Here is a 26,783-nt window from a genome sequence, read left to right on the forward strand (position 1 = left end):
AGGATGTAGGAATTGACAGAGAGGGAGAACCATGTCCGGTGGAGCTCAGAATTGGCGTGAGCTTGGAATACTTCCGTGAGAAGGACACTGCTGATGCCAACCATTGTCTTGTTGATTTAATGTTCATTTACTCCCACTGGTTGAATCTGTGTTACAAAACAAAGGCTACTACTAGCGTTGGGAGTGGTTTGGGGTGCTTAAAGCTAGATGTCATGGTGCAGAAGTGAAGATACTCTTTTCATAGTGGGGTAAAAACATAATAATCGGGTCAGTGCATTTTTTGCAGCATTTTTTGGATGCTGTATGCTATTTCAAGGTTGCAAAATGAATGCATATGGCCAACTGGAGAAGTAAATACATCATTTTACCAGATGAGCCAAACCAATGTCTGCTTGGGGATGCAACAGAATAATTCTGCAAATAATGGTGTTGGTTGTGGTCAGGCGAAAGTATGCAGGGTTCGGCCAGTGTGGCTGATGTGAAGTGACACGTTCCCAGGCACTCTGAAACACAGCCCATCCCCTCTCTCATTGGTCGTTTCAAGCCCCATAAATCAGCGAGAGCTCACCCCCGCAGGCGGGATTGACGTTGCTGGGCAGGAGATTTTATGTCATCAATGCACCCATTTTGAGGGCGACAACATTACGGTGTCTTTGGAGAAGATGTGCGAGGAATTTGGGAAAGCTGACCACCTTATGCCAGGCAGATTTTTTTTTTGTGTGTGTGTTTTTAAAGAAATGTATGTGTCAGAGACCAGTTATTTTCACTTGTGCATCCCCAAGCAGGGCTTGCTACTATTTATAAACATGTTTATAAAAAATGTTGAGTGAGGTGAAGAAAAGGTGAAGTCATCACACCGTACCATGACTGACCTTTTTTTTTTTTTGGTTTTACAGTAAGTAAAACATCTCTCAAAACATCTCTCAGATCGTTACTATGAGAGATGAAAATCAGTGTATTGAAAACCACAAAAGAAGGGGAACTAAAAAAAGACAATCCCTACATTCCTTTAAGGTTCCCACTTGACAATCCCTGCACGGTACGATGGAGGTTAACGGAAAACCCTCTGACCGCAGCCTTAGGATATACGCAATTGATAGTGCCTCCCGCTCCTGAGAAAAGACTCTAAACCTGCTAAGTACCTTAATGACAATAAAGTCAGAGGAGCAGTGCGTAAAAATAGCATGAATTGCCTTGTGTGAGGGAACCGACTGCTGGAGCCACCTGCTTGGGCTGAGAGAACCAGACCTGAAAGTGGAACTTTCTCCTCATCCACAGCCGTGACAACACTATTGGAGAGGGCGTGTGAACCGGCCGTCAATGCAGCGCGCGTGAACCCGCTCTTTGAATACCGGTATCCTCACTTCTGCTGCAGTTTCCCTAACCTTTGTAAACCTAGAGGCTGATACCCGAAGCTGGTGAAGCCTGCAATGAACCTTACACTTACAGTCCCTGCTTTGCTGCCATTTTTTCCACGGCATGGCATGGATTAGAGAAGCACGGCTGTGATTGGTTCAGAGAACCTTGGCGCACATCATCCATTGTGATGGGACGTTTAATTGACCTTTACTTATTTCTTGAGCTTTTACCTAAGTGCCTTATCTGTCGGGCAAAACCGAATGTAAGAATTAGCAAGTCATGCCTAAATTCAGAAATGCAATCATTTAATATCGAGGTTCTCAGTTTGTTACTATTTAAGGTTTTGTGTTCACCTAGCCTGATATAGTCATTCCACACTTCCTTTGTTTTCAAAAGATACTCTCGGCATTCCTGAATTTAATGTCAGAAAAATCGCCATCTGCTATTGGATTTAAGATGTTCCGTAGCCTAGGTGACATTCCAGTCGCCCAATCCGTGTCACCCGGTTGTGTTCAGGTTGACCAATGGCGAAGCTAATACCTCAGAGAGTGAACATAGCGGTAAGAGTTCCACTGCTGAACGTACACATGTGTTTGTACAAAGCTCCTAGGCGAAGCACTTGATGAAGCCTTTCATGTGGACCACTAGTGGCGCATCACTGCATGTTCTGACATCAACTGGGACTTGGATGTTTCCCCTCCATCATGAATTCTTCAGGGTAGCATCTCTGCCGATCCATTTAATCCAGCTGCCGCCTGCTTGTTACCCGGGCGATGTTGTTCTGGACGACGTCCCTCCTGGGCCCGGTGTCAGACTTGAGTGCACAGCTTGTGATTCAGTCATGAAACAGAGCCAAGATGCGGAAGTTTCAGCTGAGGACCTCCAGTCCAGTCCAGGGGCTCGGTGGGTGTGACAAATTCCTTTTGTGAGTCCCAGCTTCCCGAGCAAGGACAGAGCTTTCTTCTGAGAGGAATTCAATCAATGTGGCAGTTTAAAAATAACACGGAACATCATTCGCTTGGCACATTGCCAAACGAAGTGGACAGGTCGAATGGATCACAACACGCTCTAACTTATGCAGTTTCTGGTCCAATTCAACATTCTTTTTCTGTTTTGCATGAACTTTCCTCGTGGTTTTATTGGATGCTGCTGGAGGACACCGTTTTTTTCTAAACCCGGTCGGTTACCTGATATCGGAAACAACCTCTCAGAGATTTATTGGTCTTTCGTCCTCAGTAGTGTTGCACTTGCTCTGTACCCTGTGGTGAAAACAACATGCATTGTCAGGAGACATATTACTGGGTTCCTACCTCTGCTGTATCCAGTATGGGAATTTTAGGTTTGCATTCATAACATTGAGATTCTCCGATGTAGACAACTTCATCGAGCATTCGTGAGTTTTTGGTTTCTGGGGAAATCCGCAAGTGGGCTATTGTAAGCCACCGTAACATTAGGCTGTCTAGAATATTCTGTGCTGACGTCTGAATCTCACTCAAGGGGAGAGGGCAGGAACCGATGGTTCTGTAATGCTGGGGATTTCATCGCAACATTGCACCGAGATTATACGGGCAAGGCAAGCCATGTTCCTAACAGCGGAAAGTCAAAGATTAAAGTTGTTGGACTTCATCCAGCTCTGATGTTTAGAAAGAGCAGAGGGTTTTATAGGGCACAGAGAATGTGTAGTGTTTTAAGGCACGATTATCCCCTGGAATGTCCAGCCCGCGCATTACCCCCGCGATAAGGGCAGGCTTCCTGTCTTCCTGGATAATGCCTGCCAGCATTCCTCCAGGTGTGAAAGCTTGCTACAGCGACTACTTGGGAGGGTGTCTATGCATTGTGTGAGCTCTCCCTCCCTCGCAAGCCCCGACCAGACATCCTTTCCCAAGACCGAGCTCAGGATGACAGGGACATCTGGCCGCAGGATGTGGCGGTGGAAGGAAGAAGGAGGCAGGAGGCACCTGCCACCCGCCAGGCATTCATCATCACTTCCCGCCGGTTGGGTAACTGTAGCAGTGTTCGTAGTGCCAGCAGGCTGTTTCAGAGCAGCAGCTGGGTACCGTGAGCCTGAGGAGGATGTCATCATTTGGACGGCACGTCGGCAGCCCTTAGCCCCTCCTACATGTGACCTCACTTGCAGAACCTAGCCTTGAGCCCCCTAGCGCCGCTAGACGAAAGTCTATTGGATCCTTAGACACACATTACAAGTACAACCTTGTTTTGTCCTAGTGTAAGACGTGTGGATCGGTGTGGGTTTGCAGATAGCAACTTGGATTGTACTTCAGCGAGAGCCTTGTAAACATACTCTAAGCATGGGGCTTGTAAACCATGACGATATTCATTCCGATTGAGGTTTTTTTTGTATGTCCCCCTGAGCAACACGGGATCCCACACGAGCTTTGCAACCTTTTAGCTGAATGTCAAGCTAACTTAAGCCTCGTTGCTATGCTAACACCGAGTCGACAGTCTGACCTGTGAAGCACTGGAAGACATGTCCGTGTCTGACTTAGTAACAGGTTTGGGGGGAATGTAGCGACATTTAAGGATGGGAGGTGTCAATGCTATAAATGGGCTGAAAACGCTAATCGAAGTCGTTTGTAAACATTGACTGTACTTCATATTAATTATAATGTATTTATGAGCCCGGGTGTGTTTTTCAGTGATCCACATGTGCCTTAGATTATGGTGAGAAGGCAGAGCAAAACACCGATATGTGAAATCCGAAGCCATCTATCTGCATACCGAGGACCGGCACATTTTTGGAACGGATTGTTTTCACATGGAGAGATATAAAAACACGTTAAGATGCAATTAGGTCTCTCATTATTGTGTTTCGTCCAAACCGGGTGTTGTTAAGATACATATCTCACAGTTATTATCAGATGAATGGCAGTCGGATAACACGATAAGTGACATAGCTAATTTAATTAGGGCTCACAGTATCTCCCAGTATTCTGTTACCATCTGATGTCTGGTTGCTTAGTTACAATGAAATCAGATGAGTGAAATCAGCTTAATAATAGTAATGAAAGATTATTCTTGGGTGATACTTGAGTTAAGTGGCATAGCTCTTAGTGTTTTTATGTTGAATGTGAAGAGCCCTTTCTGTATATTAATACATCTGTCAGGTAAAAACTTAGGATTTATAGTGATTAATCATCTTTTTTTTCTTACCATTCCTTTTTACATCATGTGAAAAACACATTGCATATTGAAAATCCAATTAAGTCCTGAATGCAAACACCTGTTTTGCTATCAAAAAATGTGGATATCAGAGATGAGATTTGAAAAGCTGGGAAAATGGAATATTTGTTTGGATTACTTTTACAATTATCTTTGGTCTTCTGGCTAAGCATCTTAGATTGTTGTTACGGGTGGCGTTAAGGTGACTTTTAAAGTGAAGCTTTACAGTGTAAGATTTGCAGTGGACACATGACAGTGACATTTGCAGTGGACACATGACAGTGACATTTGCAGTGGACACATGACAGTATAGGACACTCTTGCCTGATCTTTCCCTGAACAGAGCAGTCTATAATGTGACTAGGCAGGAGTGGTTTTGGCATTCTGATAGTTTACAATGAGATTAATTGGTAGTATGACTGTTGTAGTATGTTACTGTCTAAGATGGAAGAATTTGACCATTTCTGCCGAGTTAACATCTAGAATTCAAATGGCTAAGCACAGCCGAACCACTCTAACCCTTTTTATATAAAGCAATATAATCCAAAAATAAACTAATTGGCTACAGTTGCTGAAATGCATCTTGTAGAGGACCTCACAAAAGACGTTAATTTCTGCTGCATCTGCTTCGGCGATGTTGCTCGTTCAACGAAGTGGTCTCTTTTGGACAACATTCGGCGCCATCTGGGTCTCGTGGCGCCGTCGTCGAGCTGAAAAGATCCAAAAGCAGTTGGTTGCATAGTGCTGTACAAACCATATATGTCACTTCAAGAATGTGGATGCAGGCGTGCTGGCAGCAGAACTCAAAAGACAGACTTGGAATGTTCTGGAAGAATTCCGCATCTGGGGCCATTTGCTGGTTATTAATGTCCTCGCTGCTCTGGCCGTCGGCTATAAGGGTTAGCCGCAGACCACGAGGAGCGCTGCTGAGCAGGACGCGGCTAAGGATCTTGTCCACGGCTACTCACTTCTGCTCCAGGAGATTTACCACCCTGCAGAGTGCAGCCCTAATTTGACACACCTGATAGATGATCAGGTCCTTCAGTAGCATCTCGGCATCAGATGCCATTATATGCCAGCTATATTGAGGATCTCCAGGATGGTAGATCCAGGGGCAGGAATGCGCAGCCTTGATCTAGCTGGTCTGCTTCAGGCCGACGAAACAGCAGCGTCGGTGGCAGACAAACGCAGCCAGACACACTCCATACGTTTTGTTTTCAGAACTGGGCTAAAAATGGACACAAGTAGATCGTGTCAGCAAGACAGAAAGGGCGTGGTTTAGACAGAGGTCACAGCGATATGGGGGGAGGTTCTGGTATTAACGTGGAGTTTAGATGCTCATTCCTGTGGTAATCTGCATACTTCACATACTCCTCTTGATGAACCAAGTTCATGAGAACCATCTGGATGGAATAGTTCTCGTCGGGTATCATTTATTTACTGGATACTGATCATGTATATATATATATATATATATATATATATATATATATATATATATATATATATATATATATATATAATGTTTTAGCCACTGTACTACAGTCGTACATTATAAGTTGTTTGCTTTTCTTTTTAGGCTATGTCACTATCCTGGCGGTGAACCTCAGAAGTGAAAATCCTGCACCATGGACCGAGGAATTCGGCTGTAAGCGAAACTCATTGCCGTTTTGTTTTTTGCTGCTAGACGGGTAACGGGACTGCAGTGAAACCACAGAAGTTTCCCGTTGCGATGGAGTCGATTTCATACGGGCCGGTGTCCCTTCCCACGTGCCGCCGCCAAACCCGGCCTGTTCTTTTCCTCTTTCAGCCATTGAATTGTCGTGCAAGATAGAGTTCATCATTACAGAAAAGCCACGCATTGAATGGAAGAAGATAAAAAATGGCGAACCCAGTTACGTCTATTTCGCAGATGAAGTATCAGGTAAGCTAAGCACTCCTCTCAGCATCGGTGTCGTCCTGCCATACCGTCCTCTTTTGGGGGCAGCTCACTGCTATTCATTTCAGCTTCCCATCCTTTGAAGTCCATAGTTAAATTACCTTAATGAGATACATAAAATATACGAAAAATATAAAATTATACGAAAAGTTTATGATATGAAAATAATGTGTCTTTTTTTTTGTGGAAGCTGTCAACGGTTTGATTTTAAAGGCACGTACTAAAAACCTATTTAAACCTGCTTTTGCTTCCTGCAGGGGATTTAACGGGCAGAGCGAAACTCATAGAACCCGCATCCTTGTTTATAACCAATGCAACCAGAACAGACACCGCACAATACCGGTGTGAGGTCACCGCCCATAAGGATGACAAGATTTTTGATGAGATTTTGATCAACCTTACTGTAAGAGGTATGCATGTCCCGTGTTTGAAATCTTTTTTCAACGTTCATTTGTTTTGTAGCGTTCGATATAATGACGTCTGTGCACCCCAGTCGGGCATTAAAATGGATTTCCATGGATGCTCCTCATAGCGACGAAGGTTAAAACTGCAGCTCAGCTGCTCAGAATAATTCAGATGGGCAACCAATTACGGATATATTCTCAGAAGAGATTCCTGCAGTTTTGTCGTTGCCAGTAACGCTCCCCGCAAACTTCTATGGAATCCTGCGAGTCGACAGCCCATCCTTTACCTGTAAACATGTGGGAGTCCCAGCCATTTTGCGAGGGGTGTGTTTCTCAGTTATTTCCATCGAAATCCATTTGTATTAATGTCCCCCACCTGTGACGCTGTAAGCTGACACCGTATTGCCCGGGCCGCCATTTCTTGGCCGGAGCCCGCGCTGCGTTCTGACAGGCTGCCACCCAAGGCGTGTTCTGGGCTATATAGGGAAAATCTCTGAAACCGCATCCGAGTTTAACCGGGGCTAAACATGGACGGTGTAGTATGCTGGGTTGGCAAAGTTGGGATCTGTGCTTGGATGCCCTTCCACGCAGATTCATCGATCTTTATTTGCCCTTCACGGACCATGGGGTCGCCGGCCGTCCGCCGGCTCGATTTCTGACCTTCTGCGGCGTCTTCCGCAGTGAAGCCGGTGACTCCCAGATGCAGCGTGCCCACATCGGTGCCTGTGGGGAAGACGGCCGAGCTCCGATGCGAGGAGAGCGAGGGATACCCCAAACCGCAGTACCAGTGGTTCCGGAACAATGACGAACTTCCCCTGGACCCCAAGAGCAATCCCCGATTCTACAACTCCAGCTACAGCCTGGATACCAGCACAGGAACGCTGGTCAGTGAGCGGGGTTTGTTGGGATGTGGAGGGGGCGAAGGCGGGCCTTTGGGTGGAGCAAGGGTAACGGGAGGGCATTTGAGATATTTTAGGGAGACAGTTGATGTACAGGAGGTCTAAACCATGTAGGCAATCTGCTGTTATCGTGTTCGCATTCCAGGCCTCGCTGATCTGTCTCGTGCAGTTCCATATGGGCGGCCAACCTACTGCACTCACTTCTAAAGGTTGCAGTTATGATACCTCCAGCCTGTTCCAAAGAGGGTACAGTAGGTTGCCCAAGGAGAATTTCTTCCTGAGTGCCTTATTTCTGTATCTAGAGCTTCAGAACCTGCAACCCCTCCAGCCTGGGAGGAGCTTTCTAGCGCTTCCCAAACTGGACCCGAAAGTAGCCCATCACGCGTATCCGGTACTCCACCGCATACTCCATGGAGCCGTGAGGCAGAGCTCTTCTAACGGGTCTTCCTAATTTGTTTGGTCCGCAGAGGTTCAGTGTCGTCAAGAAAGAGGACGCGGGAGAGTACTACTGCAGAGCAAAGAATGAGGCAGGAAACTCACAGTGCGGCCCTCAGAAGATGGAAGTCTGTAAGTGGGTCGTCTGTCGTGGCAGGAGCCTCCAAAACTATTAGCCAAGCTCCAGGGCTAACTGTTGACACAAATCATGAACACATGGATGAGCCGCAATTCTGGTCAAAGAACTTCCTAACAATAACTTTGATGTTACACCAGGAAATGTGATTTTCTTGGACTTTAGACACGCAGTAATTTAAGACCACCTAAGTGTCCGACTGTTTTGTTATAAGAGGGCGTCTCCCAGACTTCTTGTTGATGTTTTTTTTTCTCCCCTTGCTCTCTTTCAGATGATATCAATGTCACGGCCATCGTATTGGGAGTGCTGGTGGTGGTCATCGTGCTCTTGTGTATAACAGTCGGCATTTGCTGCGCTTGCAAAAAGGGCTACTTCGGAATCCAGACACAAACGGGAAACAAGTGAGTGACGAAATTATAACGATATAAAAAAAACAGGGATCGCATGTAAAACTGAACAATTCTTAGGCCTATAAAGTTGCTTGGTGTTTTGAAAAATGCACCTCTTTAGAAAAAAAGTATTTTCATTTTAAGGAGCACCACTTTAAGGGCCTGAGTTCAAATGACTTTTGGAGGAAATGCAAAATTAGGCCTGCAATTATAGCAATGAGTTTATTTCAGATGGGTGAAAACTGGCACAAGACTGAAACCCAGGGGTCTTTCCACCATGACCTCAGACTTGCAGATGTACTGAATCTTACTTTATTGCCTTTGTATGATTTCTGGTTGCCCAAGTGAAGCAGTCTTGTCCTTCATAGCCGTATATTTCAGGTATGATACATGTATTGGGGTGCTGTGACATTTGTCTGGCTTTATTTGTCCTGTCTCACAGCTACAAGGCCCCATCCAAAGGAGATGGAGTGGACTATGTTAGGACAGAAGATGAGGTAAGTGAACAGGATTTGGGGATTGACCATCCCTCGTGGGGTAAACTGTGGGTAGAATGCAACAGCAGGCTTTCACGCTGGCTTTTAGCTAAAGGTCAGTTTATCAAGCCACATCAACTTTAGACAAAAGGTCAACTCATCAAACTCCATCCACAAGTGACTTGACATTCATGCCGTTTCTGACCAAAGATTTTTTTTTTAAAATGCAAAATGGGTGGGTGGTGGAATCTGTAGTCACGGCGGTTGGGAAAAATTGTAAAGCGTTGATCTGATCTCTTCCTGATCATTCTTCCCCAGGGTGATTTCCGGCACAAATCTTCGTTTGTCATCTGAGATGGGGGAGGAAGTGGCCGATGTGAGATTAAACACAAGGTGCAACACACCCTCTTGTTGAACGTCTGGGGTCCCGTGGCAACGTCCAAGTGGCTAACGTTTGCGCCTTCCACTGACACTTAGTCTGCCTGGCAAAACCGATTAAATAAAAAATGCATCGTAATGAATTGGAAAAGAAACAGCCGAGATTTGAAATTATGTCCTTCGACTTCTGTATAAATCGCCATGTACTCCTTGTCCTGTAAAAACCCCGCTGTCACCAAAACAAACATTTTACAGTCTCACTTCTACTTTATGGTAGTGGTATGTTTTTATTATTCTCAAACGTAGATGGCAAATTCGAGAGCAAAAAAATGAGTAAAAACAGCCAACAAGCCTCCTACATACTAGATTAGAGGAGATCCAGACTAAAATGCCAATCTATACGATAAACACTGCTACTTCAACCCTGTTGTTATTTGTATAACATAACCATTTTTTTGTACCAGCAAAATTTGTCAAACTATTTTTGATGGAATATATTTTGAAATGTCTATAGATAAAAAAGGTTTACTTTTTTAAATGTTTGTAAAATACTAACACTTAAAAACCAATGTTTTTTATTATTTGGTTGTGAGAAGATGTCAACATTTCAGTGACAATTCAGTATTCAATTTCATTTATGTGTAATGAGATAGGCAACTTTTCATTAGTAAATCGTCATATCAGGTTCTTACTTTTCGTTTTCGATTGATGGTCTTACCTTTTGATTTCTGCTGGGATTTAAATATGTTGATATTTTTTAAGAAATCTCACGTCTTGTAGATAGTCCAAAAACAATACTGAAGCACTGTATTAGATCATTGTCGAGCACTAAAGGTGTCAGTGCAGAGTATCCTTGATTTAAGTGACCTTCTGTGTTTGCTGTTCATCTTGTAAATATCAGATTTATCCACATTGGTGTGTGTTGTTTTTTAGTTGGAGGTACTTTCAGTATTATGTGAAATATAACACAGGGTTTGTTTGTCGGCTGATAAGTGTCGTATCGGTTGTAAATAAATTAGCTGTGCAAATCAGCAGTGCCCGCCCCCAAAAGATGTACCGCGGCAACAGAGGAAAGCGAGTTGTCACATCCCTAGGTTAGGCTATATGATGCTCTTTACTTGGTTCTAAGGAAGCCAATGGACGACTGGTGGTAGAGAGAGGATCTGCCTTAGCTGGTGCATATTGGCACGAGCAGGGACCGCTTCGTGAAAATTTTAGCTGTTAATGAACTATTCCAATCTCGAAATGAAACCGGCACACTGCTTGGAAGATATTTTCAACTCGGTTGTTGGAGTACACCCTAAGCCAGGGGTCTCCAGCGCCGGTACTGAAGAGCTACTGTCCAGTAGGTTTTCTATCCTACCTGGCTTTTGATGAGTCACACCTGCTCTCAGGTAAATACCAGGAACAGGTGTGGCTCATCAGATGCCAAGGGGGACAGAAAACCTACTGGATAGTAGCGCTCTAGGACCAGAGTTGAAGACCCCTACCCTGAGCCCTTAGCATAGTTTGACACCTTCAGGAAAGGTAGCAAGGCAAGTCTTCATGCCACTTAATTTTTTTACAGTATACCTACAGTTGTGCGGACGAGCGCCACTCTGCGTTTCTGTGACGGCACTGAGAACGTTAACCGTCGAATTAGCTACACTGCTGCTCTCAAGTGCCTTTTTATTCCAGCTGCACTGGGTTCGAACACAATCCAGCTCAGGAGACCTACAGGCAAAAACGGAGATCTGCTTGTATTTGGCGGTGCTGATTATTACTCTGCTAGGACTCATGAATCTTTACACTCCTGTAGCATGCTAATCGTATAGGTATCCACCCCACCTCCCCTTATATTTTTACAACTTTTATTGCATCAGATTTTATGGGGATTTTTGCATCCCCATCTCACAACCAAAAATGAAACAAAGAATAATCAGAGATTCATTTGGATCACAGAATCAAAATTGTGGAATAAGCTAAATCCTTTACTAAGCAACAGTCCTGGTCTATCCACAGCCAGCTATTAAACCATTTAAATTTTGTATTTCTACGTTTTAGTTTTCCACTCTCAACAATCCTCTCTAAATGCCACTGTAACATTCTAGTTTTTGCAGAATTAAAAGGTTAAAGGTTTTACTTTCAAAAAGTAGATTTTATTATGTAATAGTGCCTGAACAAAGTGAATCGTTATTAATATGTAGCACTAGTTTGCCGATGCACAAGCAGACATGCATATTCACTTAGTCACTCAACATACACAATCGGTATATACATTGTGAAGTGAAACTTTAAATTGTGTCATGTTGGCACACACACAATCAATGTGACAATGAGGGAGCAAATGTTTGGGATTAAGGGATAACTCCAGTAAGGCAGTAAAAGGGAACGCCTGACATTTAACTTATTAAAGATGAAGAGATTCTAACATACAAAAAAGAAACCAGTAAACACTGGAAAATAATTCCTTAACAGGGGCTAACCAACAATGGTCAGCTAGGTCCACAAACCCTTTAACAGTGGTGATGTTACCACCCCCCCCGTTGATTTCAGCGGCGATACTCAGCTCTACTGGTTTGGACATTAAAATTGCAGATCTGAAAGGGCACCGATTCCCTGTTACTGGTTTTCGTGTTTGTCTCTGGAAATGTCCACTCTGTTGGGGCCCGGTACACGTCTTGTGGGAGTTCTCCAACTGTATATTTCGATTAATAAAGTTAACTCCTAGCGTGCCATTGTGTCTTTATTTATACGCTCCATGGAGAAAAAAAAAATAAAAGCGGGTCTACAAATGGGACATCACCTACATTTCCTACAGAGGGGACCCCCCCCTCTCCCTCCACCCCACAGGAGGGATCAGCCTACAGCCGATGTCCTCTAGCCTTCCGGCAGAGGGGAGACTCCACGTTCCACTGTTTGGGAGGTGCATGCCTGAAGCGAAAACAGCAGTGGGGGGGGGGGGGGGGGGTGTCAGAGAGAAATCCTTTGGGTGACGAGGATACCTCTATCCATTTTGAAGAGCTGCAGTCACACATCCACAGCGAGTCGTTCACGTCTCTCCCACGCACAACATTAAGCGTTTACTCACGGCTTATCCGGGGACATCAGGAAAAGCATGTTGTCCTTGTTTCCTGGATACTTAGGCTCTGTTAAAGCAGGGATGTGAGTGAGGAGCCAAAACGCACCCTGGCAAACCGGACAGCATCACAGAACGCATCGGGCATACCTGTCCCATGGGCACTGAAGATGACACTGAGACCATCCCCAAAGGTCACCTCAGTCATGCTCCCTTGGGGGGGGGGGGGGGGGGGGGGGGATACATAGGTAAGTAGTGTGAATCTACAGCATAAATGTGTCACTAACGTTACTTTGGGGCCATCAAATTGAGCTGGGAGACCTAGAATTCTGCTCTTAGAACAGCACCACAGGAACCTGTGTTAAGCAGCACCAAACTCCTCTTAACACTCTTCAGATGTCATCCTTGGACATCATGATGTCATTTGGCCTTACTCTCCTGTGCCAAAATGGAGGAACCTCAAAAAGGTTCTTAGAGGTGATACTTCAGTCCACATCTCATAATATTCAATGCAATTCACAATCATAAATGTTCTGATGCGAGGCATGAACAGTCATAAGATGGGCTTTGATATTTACTTTGCGGAGTACTGATGGCCCGGTTGGCAACAGAAGAGTCTCCGGTGGTGGAACTCTGAAGACGCCTGGATATCATTGCTGAGGACGGAGCACAAACAGTGTCACGATGAGTCTGTCCAGACGGCGCTCTAGGTGGAGCTCGTCTGACAGCACGGTACCTGAACCATCGACGGGAGTGTTCTGGTTGCTGGCCGACCCCGCTCGACCCTGGAGCAGCCTACTCGCTCTCGCTGCTGTCCGGGCCTTGCTGAGGACTTCGCTGGTGCTGAGAGTCTGACGCCTGCTATTTGAAAGGGGAGCGATACCCTGGGACTAGTAACCATCCGCATGATGCAAGGTGGTGGCAAACGAGACCATCTGGAAAACTGCATTCTTTGACATTACGGTAGCGCGCTTGGTCTGCTCACCTGGATGAGCCCACATTTTTCGGGGAAAGGAAGCAGGGGGGGGCAGATCCCGGCATCTGGGGTGTGGCCTGGACCGCCAACACTGTCCTACCCACAGAAGGACTGGGGGATGCGGGAACAGTAGCCTGTAGACAGACATGAAGCTGCATTTCTTTGTATCGGGTCATTTGATTACAGCACAATCTTTCTCCACCAATCAGCCATTTAATCCCCCTAGAGCACAGGTGTCAAACTCCAGTCCTGGGGGGGCGGAGCCCTGCGCATTCTTGGGTTTCCCCTCATTTGACATACCTGATTCAAATCCTTGTGCTAATTACCACACAGCTCTTGAGCTGAATCATTTATGGTGAAACAGGGAAAGAACTAAGCTACACAGGGCTCCGGCCCCCCAGGACTGGAGTTTGACACCCCTGACCTAGAGCATCACAGGCCTTGTTCTAGAGCCCAATGAAGATGCAACTATTCTGGTGAGGACGGGATTGAAACCAGTCAGAGGCACAGAGGCCTAACCCACTGAGCGACAGCCCACCCATGTGGACTCTTCTACCTTCCAGACAGTCCCCCTTCCTTAGGCTTCCAGGGATAATCACCAGGCTCACTGTAACCTTGCAATAGATGAGCAGGTATGGGAAAATTGAACAGATGAAGGATGAGGAGTGATTTCGCGTTTGTGTAAATGCGGGCGATTACCAGAGCCGCTCCTGCCGTGACGTTTGACGGCAGCGTGCTCGCAGGGCGGGAGTCAGTCACTCTGCGGCTCGACATCTGCTGCTCCATCTCCTGCTCCTTTTCAAACCTCTTCATGTCATACTCCAGCTCGGCGGCCAGCTGTTCATCTGCCGCGAAGAAATCCTTCACCTCACTGCGGTAGTCCTGCATCATCACCTATGGATAGCGGGGAGGCACAAAAAAGCCCATTTGCTGCATAAGGCAACTGCATGAACCGTTCATCTGAGGAAAGCCGGAAGATTCACTGGCATGTTTTAAAATCACAGGTCAGTTGCTCATCCATGTTACTCCTTACTGACAGAAAACATCTCTGCTTACCTGCAGGTAGCCCATGAGGTCCTTCAGCACTGGGAAGCGTTTCTTCTCAAGCATGGTTTTCAGCGCAATGATAATAGGAATCACATTCTCAATGAAATTCTTCTTCTGGACCTGAAGCATGGAGGCCACAGCAGTTTTACTATCAACAGCGCCCTCTGGAGGATTTTAGCAGCAACTCACAGCAACTGTGATGGCAATGACCTCCAAGCAATGTACCGAACCAGAGGGGGGGGGGAATTTGGGATCCACATCCATCTCCACCCACCTCCAACCCCATTTTTGGTAATAAATGTGAGGACCATCTCCACCAAGGTCTCCATCTGGCCTTGTTGTCAGTACCTGCGAGATGAGCTTCTTCTGGGCCACCTGCATGACAGCGTTGGCCATGGCCAGCTGCTCATCATCCTGCTGCTCGTCCCTCTCCACGGGGCTGCGCATGGCCGAAAGCTTAATCTCCTTCAGGCTCAACACGTCAAAGGCGTCCGACAGAATCTCGGCCCCCTCTGCGTCCAGGGGCAGTATCCCGTCCACAAAGTTTGCTAGGGTGTAGGGGGGAAATGGGGACATACACAGCCAAGAATAAGTGACACATGCTTTGGGTCGTCTACACTCTAGAAGAGCTCCCAGGAGAGACATTACTATATTCTGGAAAAGGGCGTTTAGCTTACAGTACCCAAGCGATGAAACTTTAGAAGACGCTCCATATGTTAAGTAATAATAATGAATATGATCTCAGACTCTCACCAAGAATAGTCTGGCTGATTTTGGCGGTGATATTGAAGCGTTGCTCATCTGTGAAGTGCTCCAGTAGGAACCTGTAGATCTTCATCCTCTTCTCCTTGTTTTTCGCTCCTTGCAAAGAAAACTGGGCTCTCTCTCTGAAAGGCCACAGCACCGGGAGAATTTATACACAAAGAACGACCGATCTGCTGCGCATCCGAGTTGGCAAGTTCTGGGGCTCGGCCTTACCTGGCCGTTTGCGGAAACTTGTTGTACTTCTCGTGCTTCTCGTAGGAGTTGAAGTGGAAAATGCACTCGATGAAGTGCTGAGAGAACATGGTCGGGTTCCTTTTGAGGAGCAGATGAACCAAGCAGAATTCGCAGAGACTGGGATGGGGGACGAGGACAAAAACAGACTATGACCAGTCATAAAATGCTCTAGAAATGTCACATAGATACAGAGCTGGGGATGGAAACTGTTAAGAGTCTGAACTGATCATTCGGGGAGATGAGGAAGGAGCGGAAATAAATATTTCTTGCTATATGTGCATTCAGAAAACCCGTTTTCTGCAAGGAAGCCATTAAACTACGTTCGAAGCATCTCCAACTGACAGCCCTGAAGTCAATTAAAAGCTCGGCAGGGTTTTCCCATCCTGGAGAAACACTACAAACAGAAGTGAAAGAGGGAAAGTAAGGAGACAGTAAATTAAACCCCACAAGTGGCGGAAGCAGGACCAGTACCTGGCAATCTTAGGCTCGGGGTCCACGAGCACAGCCACGAATCGGAAGAAGAGTGAGCCCTTCCACTTCACAAACTCCTCCTGTGAGCAACGTGCTGCATTACTCATCCACAATGTGCCAGAAAGACCAAACACTGACTTATAACATGTTAAATAGCTTTTCTAAGGATTTCACTCTCTCTTCTATTAAGTGGCCCCGTGACACACAACGCAACTCAATGGTTAACAAATATGGGAATTCTGACCAACACCAATAATCAAAATATTCTGCAAAGGGTACAGACCGGAGTCTGAGCTCACTATGACCCTAAAGAATTAGTGAAGCCAAAACACCATCATCCTTACAGCGGAGCATACTATAAACTCCACAGCCCTACACCAAAACAATAATTAAGGCAAAAAAGCAGACCAACATGCTGTTATTATCTTGGAGTAAATACAGGCTTTACTCATAAGTATTCATCCTTACTTCATGCAGAGAAGCCAACCTTATCATTAGCCAATGATGCATTCTGAATCTGGAGTGACAGGGGAGGAGGCACTTGGGAGACCAGCTGGGGCCAGCAGCCCTGTAGCCCCGCCCCTGTGCAATTCCCTTCCTCACCTGAAGGAGGTTGGTGAGCAGGATGAGGGTCTGCTCGCGGATGAGCGGCTCACGGTCCTTCAGGCAGGCCGAGATGTTGGGGATGTAGCGGTCCACCATGGTGGTGTAGCGCATGCACAGGTCGCACATGACCACCACCACGTTGCAGCGCACCGGCACCTCGGTGCTCACCTCCAGCTCGCGGGCCAGTGCCGGGATGCAGCTCTTGGCCAGATCCTCATTCTGCAGACACAGCTTGCCTGCCGTCCCCCCGGGGGGAGAAGCGACACAAGCAGCATCAAACCCCATCTGCCCCATTAACCGCCATGGAATCATAGATAGCCAACTGCTGTTTTTAACGGCCTACATTTGTGTAGAGCCTGCAGCTTCCTTTGGGAATGAAAATATCCGTCCATCAATTCATCCAGTCACAAAAGAAAAACAAACACGCCTTTGAAGGAAATTGTGAAAAATCGAACGATAAGAAAATGAAATTATATATAAAAAAAAAAAACGTTTCATTTTTTGTCCATTTCAGGCAGGGCAAAAGCAGAGACTAGAGTGTGATGAGGACAGACAGACCAAACACCGGACATAAGATGCTCTAGATGTCTTTCAGGAGACCCCATGTTACACTGTTCAGCAGTCAAACTACCAGGAGGAAAAAAAAAAAAAAAAAAAAAAAGTGTCTAAGTGTCACCGCATTCGTTTTGAAGATTTAGACTTGGATGAAGACCTCGCAACGCAGAACATTCCCGTCATATTTCCTACGACCCTGAACAAACATGGCGAACCAGTCAGTCATACTTATTTCTACCACAATGCTCAAATTCCACTACGAGCTAATCACGCAACAACCAGTCCAAGCGGCTATGCAAGGAAAAGCAGCAGTAGGTGATCTTACCCAGGGTGATGAAGGCATGGGCTCGGACCACAGTTGGCAACGAGGAGGCCTTGAACTGCGATAGGGGTTGAGTGGCGGGAGGCTCATCCGGGTTGTCAGCTTGAAGAGAGACGACAACGAGATTTGTACCGCACTGAAGTCTGAGGGCCAATGGGTAGGATAGCATGGTCACTGATTAAACAGTTAAAACCATGAGTTTTGCTTATATTTACATTTAATTTATTTTTTATTCAAAGTGACAGATTTTTGGGAAAGCAGAGTCAGACTGTTCTGGGAGCGACTGGGAGACCAGTTGACTTTAGATCTCTATAACCATTAACAACACTGATGGAATGAGGCCAGGATACAAGATATTTTACCGACCAACAACTGCACTGGAATGATTCAACCACACCCAATATAGGGAATAATAGTACATAATAAAAGAAAAAAAAATACATGTGTACTGGAACAGTGAAGACTAGAGACATTTTACTCCTCACGTAATATCCAGAGTGCAATATTTCTGCAGTCAGCTATTCAATATGCTGACAGCTCAGGTTGTGGAAACTGCAGCCGGACCTGGTAGTCAGCATTCGAAGGACAGAGACTCTTGGAGTACGCCAGGGGTGAGAGCCACTCGCAGCAGCCTGACCACGCATTTCCCACACCCAGCGTGAGGAAAAACGCTGACCTTCCAACAACCTACCCGACGGGAGCTCGACGTTTGAGGCCAGGATGGACTGAACGAGGAGAGAGGTGCGTTTCCCGACTTGGGCCGGACACTGGAGGGCAGCGACCCCAAGGGTATACAAGTGCTTGACCTTTTGGGAAAGATCGATAGGGAGGGGTGTAGGGAACGCAGCAGAGAGAGCTTCGCTATTTCTATGTGCTCATGCAGACGTACATAAGGGTAGGGGGTCAAGCTGTTGAATGCGCGTACCACCAAATCTTCGTTGAAGTTCTGCAGGCCATCTTCGTTCAAGATGACACTGGATAGGTAAGACTCACAGATGGAGACCAGCTCCCCGCAGTGTTTGTTCAGCATCCTCTGGAGAAGTGGAACAGAACCCAAGACTCAGATGGGACGTGACATTAGCCAGTCCTATGCAATTCCAGAGAGCAGCGGCGAAAGCACTGGCTCAACCTCAGCCACACCCCACGCTGCTTCTTCTATTTTATTTTACGACCATTTCTCAATAGCTCTTGCACGTTGTCATTTATCAAGTTCTGTGCCCCAAGAGTTTCGCCATCTGTGCTGTCTGTGTCTGCGCGCCTGCTGACCTGTGTGTCCTTGACCGTCTCAACCTTCAGCAGCTGGAATAGGGTCTCTATAGAGGCGCCAATGATCTCTAGGGGCACTTCGAAACTCTTCAGCCACTTCATGATATCGTCTGGAGTGGGGGGAGGACAGCAGGGGTGGGCAGGAAACAGCACGGCATGATCTATGATGCGTTCATTCCCTTCTCCCAAGAAAGCGAGATCTTGATTAGTAACACACCCACGATCCTGCTCTTTGTTTCGTCATTAAGATGTGCGGCGATGTTCCCGATCACGCACAGGATGTCACAAGACGTGGAAACTGGAACATTGCTTGTCCTAAGGTAAACACACACAAATACAGGAAATGCCATTAGGGAACAGACATGTGGTTTTGTGTTGTATTTTGGAGGGGGGGGGGGGGGGTACCATCAGATAATGAAGAGGACGCAAGATAGACAGTCTGGAGATGCATACCTAATCATTTCATCCCAAGCATCCAGGATCTTGCCATAGTTGAGCCTGGAGCAGGAACCTGACACCTTGGAGAGCAGCAGCCAGGCAGCTGAGGCGTGTTCCAGCCCCGTGTGGGAGATCAGGTGGTTGACAAAAGCAGAGGGGAACTTATTCTGCTTGGACCAAATGACGAAGGCCTTGCTGAAGTAACGGCTGACAAAGAGAAAAAAGCTAACGGAAAGGCAATTCCATGCTTTCTCAAGAACTTCAAAAACAACGAATGCCACCTCATAGAATGCTGGATGAAGATCAATAAAAGATGTGTAATTAAAAAATTAGGTTGGGAAAATATAGCTCTTAGATACGACAAGTAGGACCACAGCAAGGAACCCCACTTACCCAAGGTCCTGGCTCTCTCCGCACAGTAGCCCAAGCAAGTCCCAGGCTAGCTTCTGTGAGACATGCTGGTTACTGTAAGTGCCACCACTCTTAATCTGGCCAATTATGGCCTGGTCCAGGCACTCCAGGGCCTTCTCCTGGACGGAGCTCTCAGAATCAACGATTGCGGGAACCACTCCCCTCAGCCAGGCCATCTGCACCAGACTGGACCCAGGCAAAGCCTTGGCACAATGAAGACCAGACCCATGAGAAGACCGTGTGAACTGAGAGGCACCAAACCCAAGGTAGCAGCATAGTGGCGGATGGGGCACTCACAGCAAGAAGGTCCATGAGACACTGGAGGGCCTTCTTTTTCACGGAGACAGCAGGGTCCCGACAGCGGTCTGACAGGATGGCCAGGTTCTCCTGGGTGCAAGGGATCACGCTGTGCTTCAGAAGACCCATCAGTGCCTGGATAGAGCAGTTGTGTTTTGAATGATGAAATAAAAATAAAAAAGGTCAGACATCTGGTAAGGTTCTCCTGGCTTCTGAATCCATGGTGATCCAGGAGGCTTCACCTGCAAGGCAGACTTCCTCACATTGGTCTTCTCATCGCTTGAGCGTCTCTTCAGCAAAGCCATCGTCTCTTTTGCTGTGTGGAAGCGGATTGACTATTATACACTAATTTACTAGGGCTGAGCGATATCACATCGTGCATCTGCAATAATCACCAGGGCGTTAGATGACGGTCAAATCATTCGGCCGGATCACATACCAGCAAATTATATTTTACCAGAAGACTGGGCCTATAAAACGTTTTTCCATCCATTCACGCTGTACTGACGACTCGAGAACCTTACATTCAAAAGTGGTCACTTCCCCCTTTCCAGTCATCTCTATGGTTTTGAAGTTTATGCCCATCTTTTGCAAGTTCGTCTCATGGACGTTACTGGTGACTGAAACAGAAGTCAAATGAAAACAGAGAAACACTGCGGAATTCAAGAGACTGAACTGCAGTTTACTTTGGGCTAAATAAACAAAAACATCATTAACCACACATGCGTTTTTTTAGTCTGCTCTGACAAAACATTGAATAAAAAAAAATATATATATATGACTTAAAAGGAACTTACCCTCACAGCCTTCTGTCTCAAGAACAGTCTGTGCAGAAGCTGAAAACATCCAGATAATTATATTATATTACATACATACATACACACACACAGACCAAGTCAAGCCTATGCTTATCAAAAACATTTATACAGAATGGTGTTCATGCCTCAAAAAGTAAGCCATTCTTGGTCCAAAGGACAAGAGTGAGCAGCAGAAGCAGGACGGTTTATATCTGTGGGAAAAGCCTCTAGCGATTTCTACACACATCTGCTCCGAATGTCCTCTCATATTGTGGGGTTGGGGACACCAGCGTGAGATCAGGATGCTCACTGGCTGAGAAGAGCTCCTGGATGTTCTCCACCGTGTTGGGAGACTGCAGCTCCAGACACCGAGCCAGGCAGGAGAGGGCGTGGCCTCGCACCGAGGGTGCCCGGTCCGAACGCCGCCCAAACACCATTACTTGGACCAGGAACTTGTGCTGCAGGAAGATGGCCTCCTCTGGAGACAGGGAGGACTCAGGCTGGCGTTCGGGCTGCTCGATCAGGGCCATCGCCACGTCTAGGGCGAACATCCTGCGCACAACCTGCCAGAAAACACAGACTTCCTATAACATGTACGTACTAGATCAGTATATACACTTTACTAAATGGCCCTAGGTTGTATCCTGTCATGTACTATTTGCCTCATTTGAATTAGAAGCACATTATTACTCCAGGGCAGTTTACAGAGGAATTTGTTCTGGTGCAATATTTAGTGTATTTTTGGTAAATGTTAAGTGAGTGACATGCAAATGTAGAAAATCTCAGTGCATGCAAAAATCTTTTGACTGGTAGCATAAAGGTAAAACAAAAACTTGTTATCAAATCCTAGAACAGTGAGAATTCTTATCAAGCCTCTTTGGAAGACATTGGGGATTAACATAACACTGAAACTATTATTGTACAGGCGGTTCACTGCTCTCAGAAGTAATCTGTTCTACAAACCCAGAGAGAAGTTCAATTTTACTGCATACCATTCAAGACACCTTATAGCAAAGAACAAACCAGAAATACACTAGTGACATGTACCAAAGAATATATTAAATAAAACAAGGAAATAAAGTTAGAAGATATTTTCAGAGTTGCTTTTTTGCATGAACACTTCTGTAAAACACTGAAGTCTGGATGTGTTTTATGCAAGTCCGGATTTACACGCGTTGCATACTGCCCATACATGTGTACTGGCAATGACGAGGACAGATGAGCACAGAAATATGGAGCCAGGAATTCACCTTTGAGTGTAAGGAGAAGGCATGGAGCCACTGCATGAAGGAGGCGTATTTAGCACAGGGCATTTTGGCCAGCAGTTTCACCACGGTCTGTGCTCCACTGCTGCGATACTCCACCTTGTCAACCATCTGCAGGCCAAGAAAATGCTCGGTCATCGAGTACCTTTTGGCAGGGGGATAAGACCGTGTCTGGCAGAGTCGGGACAGTTTTATGGAGGTGATAAAACACCAGCCTGCCCTGCCTACCTGCACGCAGATGTGTTGGAGCAGGATGCAAAGGGTCGGCAGAACAACGACTTCTTTCAGCTCGTCGACAATATGGCTGTGAGGAAAAACACGGAGAGCAGTTACCCATCAGAATAGCAGAGGGGCCTAAATAGCCAACTTCTTAGATTAGCCTAGATATTTTGATGGCTTAAACACATGAGTTCAGATGCCACTTCTCCAGAACTTACATCGCCAGAGGTAAATCATCATTGATATTCTGATATTAAAAAGATGCATTAAAAAAGGGGGAACGATAATTAAGGTACACATGAAATAAAAAGGTACAAACAAAGCTAAATATACAGATTGGTAAAATACTTCAAAATATACTGATGTAAATAAACTACAATTTCAACATCTTTACTTCACAAACGCAACATGCAATTGAAAGGATACAGTCCCTGCAGCAATTGAGTCTGACATGAGGGACCGACGGCGAAGTCACTCTGCTGACTGTGAGAGTTGAACTGCTGACCTTCTGATCACAGGCACAGTGTTCTAACCCACTGAGGGACACACCCACCCCCCCCATAACAAGATAGATAAAATGAAAAGGAGTGAAGATTCAGCAGCGTCCCTCACCATACAAATTTAATAGCCTGATCTCGGGCGGTAAACACGGCCGCCCCGGGAACCAGCAGCGAAGGGCGAGACGAATCTCCTTCACTCATCATGAGCAACACGTAGAGGAGTCTGTGGAAGACCAGCTTCACAGCCTAAAGCAATGCAAATGGGGCGGGCAGAAACGAAATCACATGTGAATGTAAAAAAAAAAAAAAAAAAAAAAAAAAAAAAAAAAAAAAAAAATCGGCTTTTAAGACACAAGACACCTTCACTGTCTCAATGAAATTCCATGTGGAAACTCATGAAGAAAAGCAGTAATCTGGATGAGAACATTATGAACAGCTGAGGAGCATTAAAAAAAACAGTGAGTGGAAATAAACAAAACCATTACGTTATAAACAAAATAGTACGTAGTAGGAGTGCATAAAAATAATTTCAATTATAACTAGCAGGAAGAGCATATTTGCAAATTTTCTGGTAATTTGTAAGACTGGACAGAAAAATCCCAAATAAAGCATTTCTAAAGACAGATGTAGGCAATTGAAATCATTAAACTGCATACAAATTTAAAGAAACACAATTTAAATATAATTATGTACCTCAGTCCCATCTCCTTGCTTTGGCAAACAGAGAAGTTTCAGCCCATGGTAGGCCAACTCCGGCAACATTCCCATGTCATCAATGACCCTATAAAAAAAAATTTTTTTAAATGCATCAATAAACTGTTTTTTAATGCATAAGAGCTCCCAACTGCCCTTTCAACACAGAACATGGGATTACTCACGGTTCCTTCTCAAACGTGAGTTCGCCAATCACTGGCTCGAAATGGGTGAGCTGAGTGAAAATCTAAACAAAAAGTAATTGGCACAAAAAATACAATTTACACCACCAAAACCATTTCAAGGGTCTAGTCACACATCATGAGACAGCAGCAAGAGCAGGACAAAAGAGGCAATCATTCACATAGTTTATTTTGTGTCTGATTATGCCAATACAATGCACAACCATTTATTCATCTGGACGTTATTTCCTGGTACTACAATGTGGCACCACCTACAGTTTGACCTAGGAATGTTCGCATCATTTCCCCAGCCACAACACTACTGGTTGCAAAATAATGAGATAGTACCTTTCAGGCCACAGTTACAAATAATTACCTATACACTGTAACTGACTGCTTCCCTTTATAAATGCCAACGCGGTTGAGGTGTTTTTCCAACCGAGTGTCAAGCTCCAAAATGGCTTTACTGCGCTTCTTCTGCCTGAATGAGGGGTAAAAGGCACACATACCTTGGCACACTTCAGAACACACTGGGGCTTGTCTTTCAGGGAAAATCTCGTCAGGAGCTTCAGGAGAGTTTTCACAAGGAGGACAATTCCATTCCTGATCTCCAGCAGATCTCGGCCAGAGAACAACATCTCTTCATCCTCGTTGCTTTCCCCAAACACGTCGGCCTCCATCTCCTGCCGAAACAGAGACACGCAGCAATGAGAGCATGGCAGAAAAGGCCTGGTCCCACAGCATGTGACTCCGGAGGAGTCCCTTACTTCCTCGTCGTCCTTCCGATGGGGTTTTGACCGTTTCCTGCCCTTGGAAACGCCTTGAGAACTCTTGAATGCATCTTTCTTGCGCTTCTTGCCTGAATCCTGGGGCCAGCACTTCTTTGCCAAATCCAGACAGGCATCAAACAAAACTGGGTGGAACACTTTGTTTGCTATACTACCTGGGGGGCAAATCAGACACGTGAGAAGATACCATCTTTGTGGTGATGGTATCATTAGGTATGCAGAATACTTCATGGAAAGGACTTCCATCTAATGTCTTAATTCAGGCCGATATTCATTGAAACAACAATTATCTTAATGAGGAAATGGAAACCGAGTTGTCCATACTGTGTGAGTATACGCCACACAATGAACTGGTATCCTGTCCAATGTGTTTCCCGGGATAAGCTATAGGGGTCGCTGTAACCCCACAATGGATGGATGGATGAAGCAACTTGCCTGGTATTCCTAGAAGCAGTAGGTAGAGTGAAGCTGCCTGCAGCGCAACCAACCGATAAGTAAGATCAGCAGTTTTAAAGTTACGTCTAACCACGAAGTGGGACAGCACGGCAACCAGGGCGTGGGTAGAAATCCCACTGTCACCCAACACCGTCCAAACATTCTGGGGAATCAGTGACATCGGAGGAAATGGGAAAGAAAACAGAAGTAAATTACAACGGTTGAAATTACATGTTACTTTCAAGCATCATTAAATACGGAGAGAAATATATACACACTTACTTCGGCGTTTCCTTCGCCGTCTGTCGCAAATGGCAGGAGGAGTTTGTAAACAGTTCTGAAGGCATCGGGCCCATTACTAATGAGCTCATCTTCAACAGCCACATCTAACGGTTCCGCTTCGGTGAATTCCAAGCCCCAAACACTGTCCACCCAGACTACATCGAATAATTACATACAAGACAGATTAATCAAATGTATATACAAGGCTTTCGGAAGTTGCTACCTAGAATGTCAGCTAAACACCTAGTCAAGTTACGTTTTAGCATGACAACCTTAAAGAAAAGCTAATAACATCGATATATAAAATACCTTACTTAAAATAAGATCCTTAATAGTGCTACAGTTACTCCACCTAAATATTACTGCACATTAAATATCAACGCGACTTCGCTCTTAATATTAACTAGCTAGCAATGACAGCTGGCAGGATAAAATACACTTGACGACTCACTAACCAAACTGCGCAGCCTGTTGATAAATGTTCCGATGTCGACAGTCACAACAGCGCATTGAACATACGCCACTTACCTCTTGAAACGGTTTTTATTTTCAGTAAATCCAGCGCGCTAACAAGCTCCATGTTTGCTTCGAATCCACGCGCCAAAACACTAAGCGCTCCAGCGCATGCGTAGTGTCACACCGTGGCCTTGATGCCAATGTAAAGCCAGTGTGATGGACTTTGGAGGAATTTATTAATTGCTGCTTAATTGCCAGTTAATGAATTCTTCCAAAGTCCGTCACACCACGTTCACCTCCATTTTATGCCTCGTATTTTTGTTTTTGTGATATTATTAATTTAGTTTTTTGCATATATAACTTTACGTGGCGGTTTCCCTTTGCTTTATAATATTATAGTTACAGTTGTCACTGTTGTGTGATTAGTACTAATAAACCGTCATAAGGTCAAACGAATATCCGAAAACACTATTTTTTGGGACAGAATTGGGATTGAAATCGGGTCGCTGCAGGCTTAACGAAAACACATGAAACTGGAAACAGAATAACACACTCCATTTGGTTACAAGTAATAAATAAAGCATTTAGCCTCTTAAATTGGAATTGCCTAACTCAACCGTCCTTTCAAGCATATTAAAACATTAGGAACTGCGGACTTTCTCAACATGTGATCATTTTCAGCGAATCAAAAATTAATGCGGCTGTCATACAGTACGGAAATGCTGTTTATTACCGCTGCATATGTGTATCAAAATAAAAGTTTCTCTCACAATGTCTTCGTAGCCTACGGAAAACGAAATGTTTGCAATAAAGACATCACATGCTGAATATATATTTGGACCGTATGAGGCAAAATGTTATTCTGTATTGCCAGTATATAAGACGTATGTATAAAATAGGGCTGTTATCGCTGTTATCGCTTTTGGTCAAGTAACGTCTAATATTTCATATGCGCTCCCATTTTTTAAAATGAGATTTTACTTGCGTCGTTACTTGTCTTTTATTTTGAAATCTTCTAAAACTTCATATTCCTACCGCCTCTGAAGTTGAACTGCACCCTGTCACAGGAAGTGATCTCAAAATTGAGGGCAACGTTCAAATTCTATATTCAGTATAAAAATACAA

The 26,783-nt window shown here is 45.3% G+C and overlaps 2 protein-coding genes across 6 annotated transcripts in view; one reads left to right on the top strand and one right to left on the bottom strand.

Annotated features, from left to right (window-relative positions):
- The window catches only part of jam3b (junctional adhesion molecule 3b), a 30,561-nt gene extending 18,251 nt beyond the window's left edge, over positions 1-12,310 (top strand). Inside the window, exons 2-9 of the mRNA XM_048983896.1 lie at positions 6,119-6,187; positions 6,350-6,463; positions 6,736-6,888; positions 7,564-7,766; positions 8,249-8,348; positions 8,624-8,753; positions 9,184-9,238; positions 9,536-12,310. Coding sequence (XP_048839853.1) covers positions 6,119-6,187; positions 6,350-6,463; positions 6,736-6,888; positions 7,564-7,766; positions 8,249-8,348; positions 8,624-8,753; positions 9,184-9,238; positions 9,536-9,571 — 860 coding nt within the window. The 3' untranslated portion in view covers positions 9,572-12,310. The remainder of the gene's footprint in view (positions 1-6,118; positions 6,188-6,349; positions 6,464-6,735; positions 6,889-7,563; positions 7,767-8,248; positions 8,349-8,623; positions 8,754-9,183; positions 9,239-9,535) is intronic.
- ncapd3 (non-SMC condensin II complex, subunit D3) lies at positions 11,712-26,323 on the bottom strand. Of its 5 annotated transcripts, none has more exons than XM_048983884.1 (35): positions 25,731-26,323; positions 25,203-25,357; positions 24,921-25,083; positions 24,465-24,640; positions 24,207-24,380; positions 23,701-23,762; positions 23,516-23,603; positions 22,935-23,068; positions 22,332-22,407; positions 22,089-22,214; positions 21,149-21,401; positions 20,839-20,877; positions 20,566-20,661; positions 20,284-20,357; positions 20,042-20,176; positions 19,727-19,947; positions 19,349-19,540; positions 19,113-19,210; positions 18,896-19,005; positions 18,519-18,662; positions 18,321-18,435; positions 17,633-17,731; positions 16,750-16,988; positions 16,147-16,226; positions 15,655-15,792; positions 15,430-15,563; positions 15,025-15,224; positions 14,686-14,796; positions 14,329-14,523; positions 13,639-13,763; positions 13,390-13,511; positions 13,232-13,309; positions 12,804-12,866; positions 12,666-12,723; positions 11,712-12,508 (listed from the first exon to the last, which is right to left on the bottom strand). In XM_048983884.1, the coding sequence occupies exons 1-35, from the start codon at positions 25,780-25,782 to the stop codon at positions 12,439-12,441; spliced, it is 4,395 nt and encodes a 1,464-aa protein (XP_048839841.1). In that variant the 5' UTR covers positions 25,783-26,323; the 3' UTR covers positions 11,712-12,438. The 5 variants fall into 5 exon arrangements, with proteins under 5 accessions (XP_048839841.1, XP_048839840.1, XP_048839839.1 ...); XM_048983883.1 differs by having other exon boundaries at positions 13,390-13,514; positions 24,465-24,636; positions 24,917-25,083; XM_048983882.1 differs by having other exon boundaries at positions 13,390-13,514; positions 25,731-26,322.
- Positions 26,324-26,783: the final 460 nt, after the last annotated feature.

The sequence above is a fragment of the Brienomyrus brachyistius genome, chromosome 18 (assembly GCF_023856365.1).
Source record: "Brienomyrus brachyistius isolate T26 chromosome 18, BBRACH_0.4, whole genome shotgun sequence".
In the NCBI taxonomy this organism is placed as follows: Eukaryota; Metazoa; Chordata; class Actinopteri; order Osteoglossiformes; family Mormyridae; genus Brienomyrus; species Brienomyrus brachyistius.

Bases quoted from the DNA above. Each gene is read 5' to 3' on its own strand.
- ncapd3 (XM_048983883.1), bottom strand. From the start codon at position 25,782: ATGGAGCTTGTTAGCGCGCTGGATTTACTGAAAATAAAAACCGTTTCA. The intron at 22,215-22,331 runs GTAGGCAGGGCA...CTTGGCCTGCAG, and splicing joins TCCAACACATCTGCGTGCAG to ATGGTTGACAAGGTGGAGTA. The intron at 19,006-19,112 runs GTGTGTTACTAA...CCCCCACTCCAG, and splicing joins AACAAAGAGCAGGATCGTGG to ACGATATCATGAAGTGGCTG.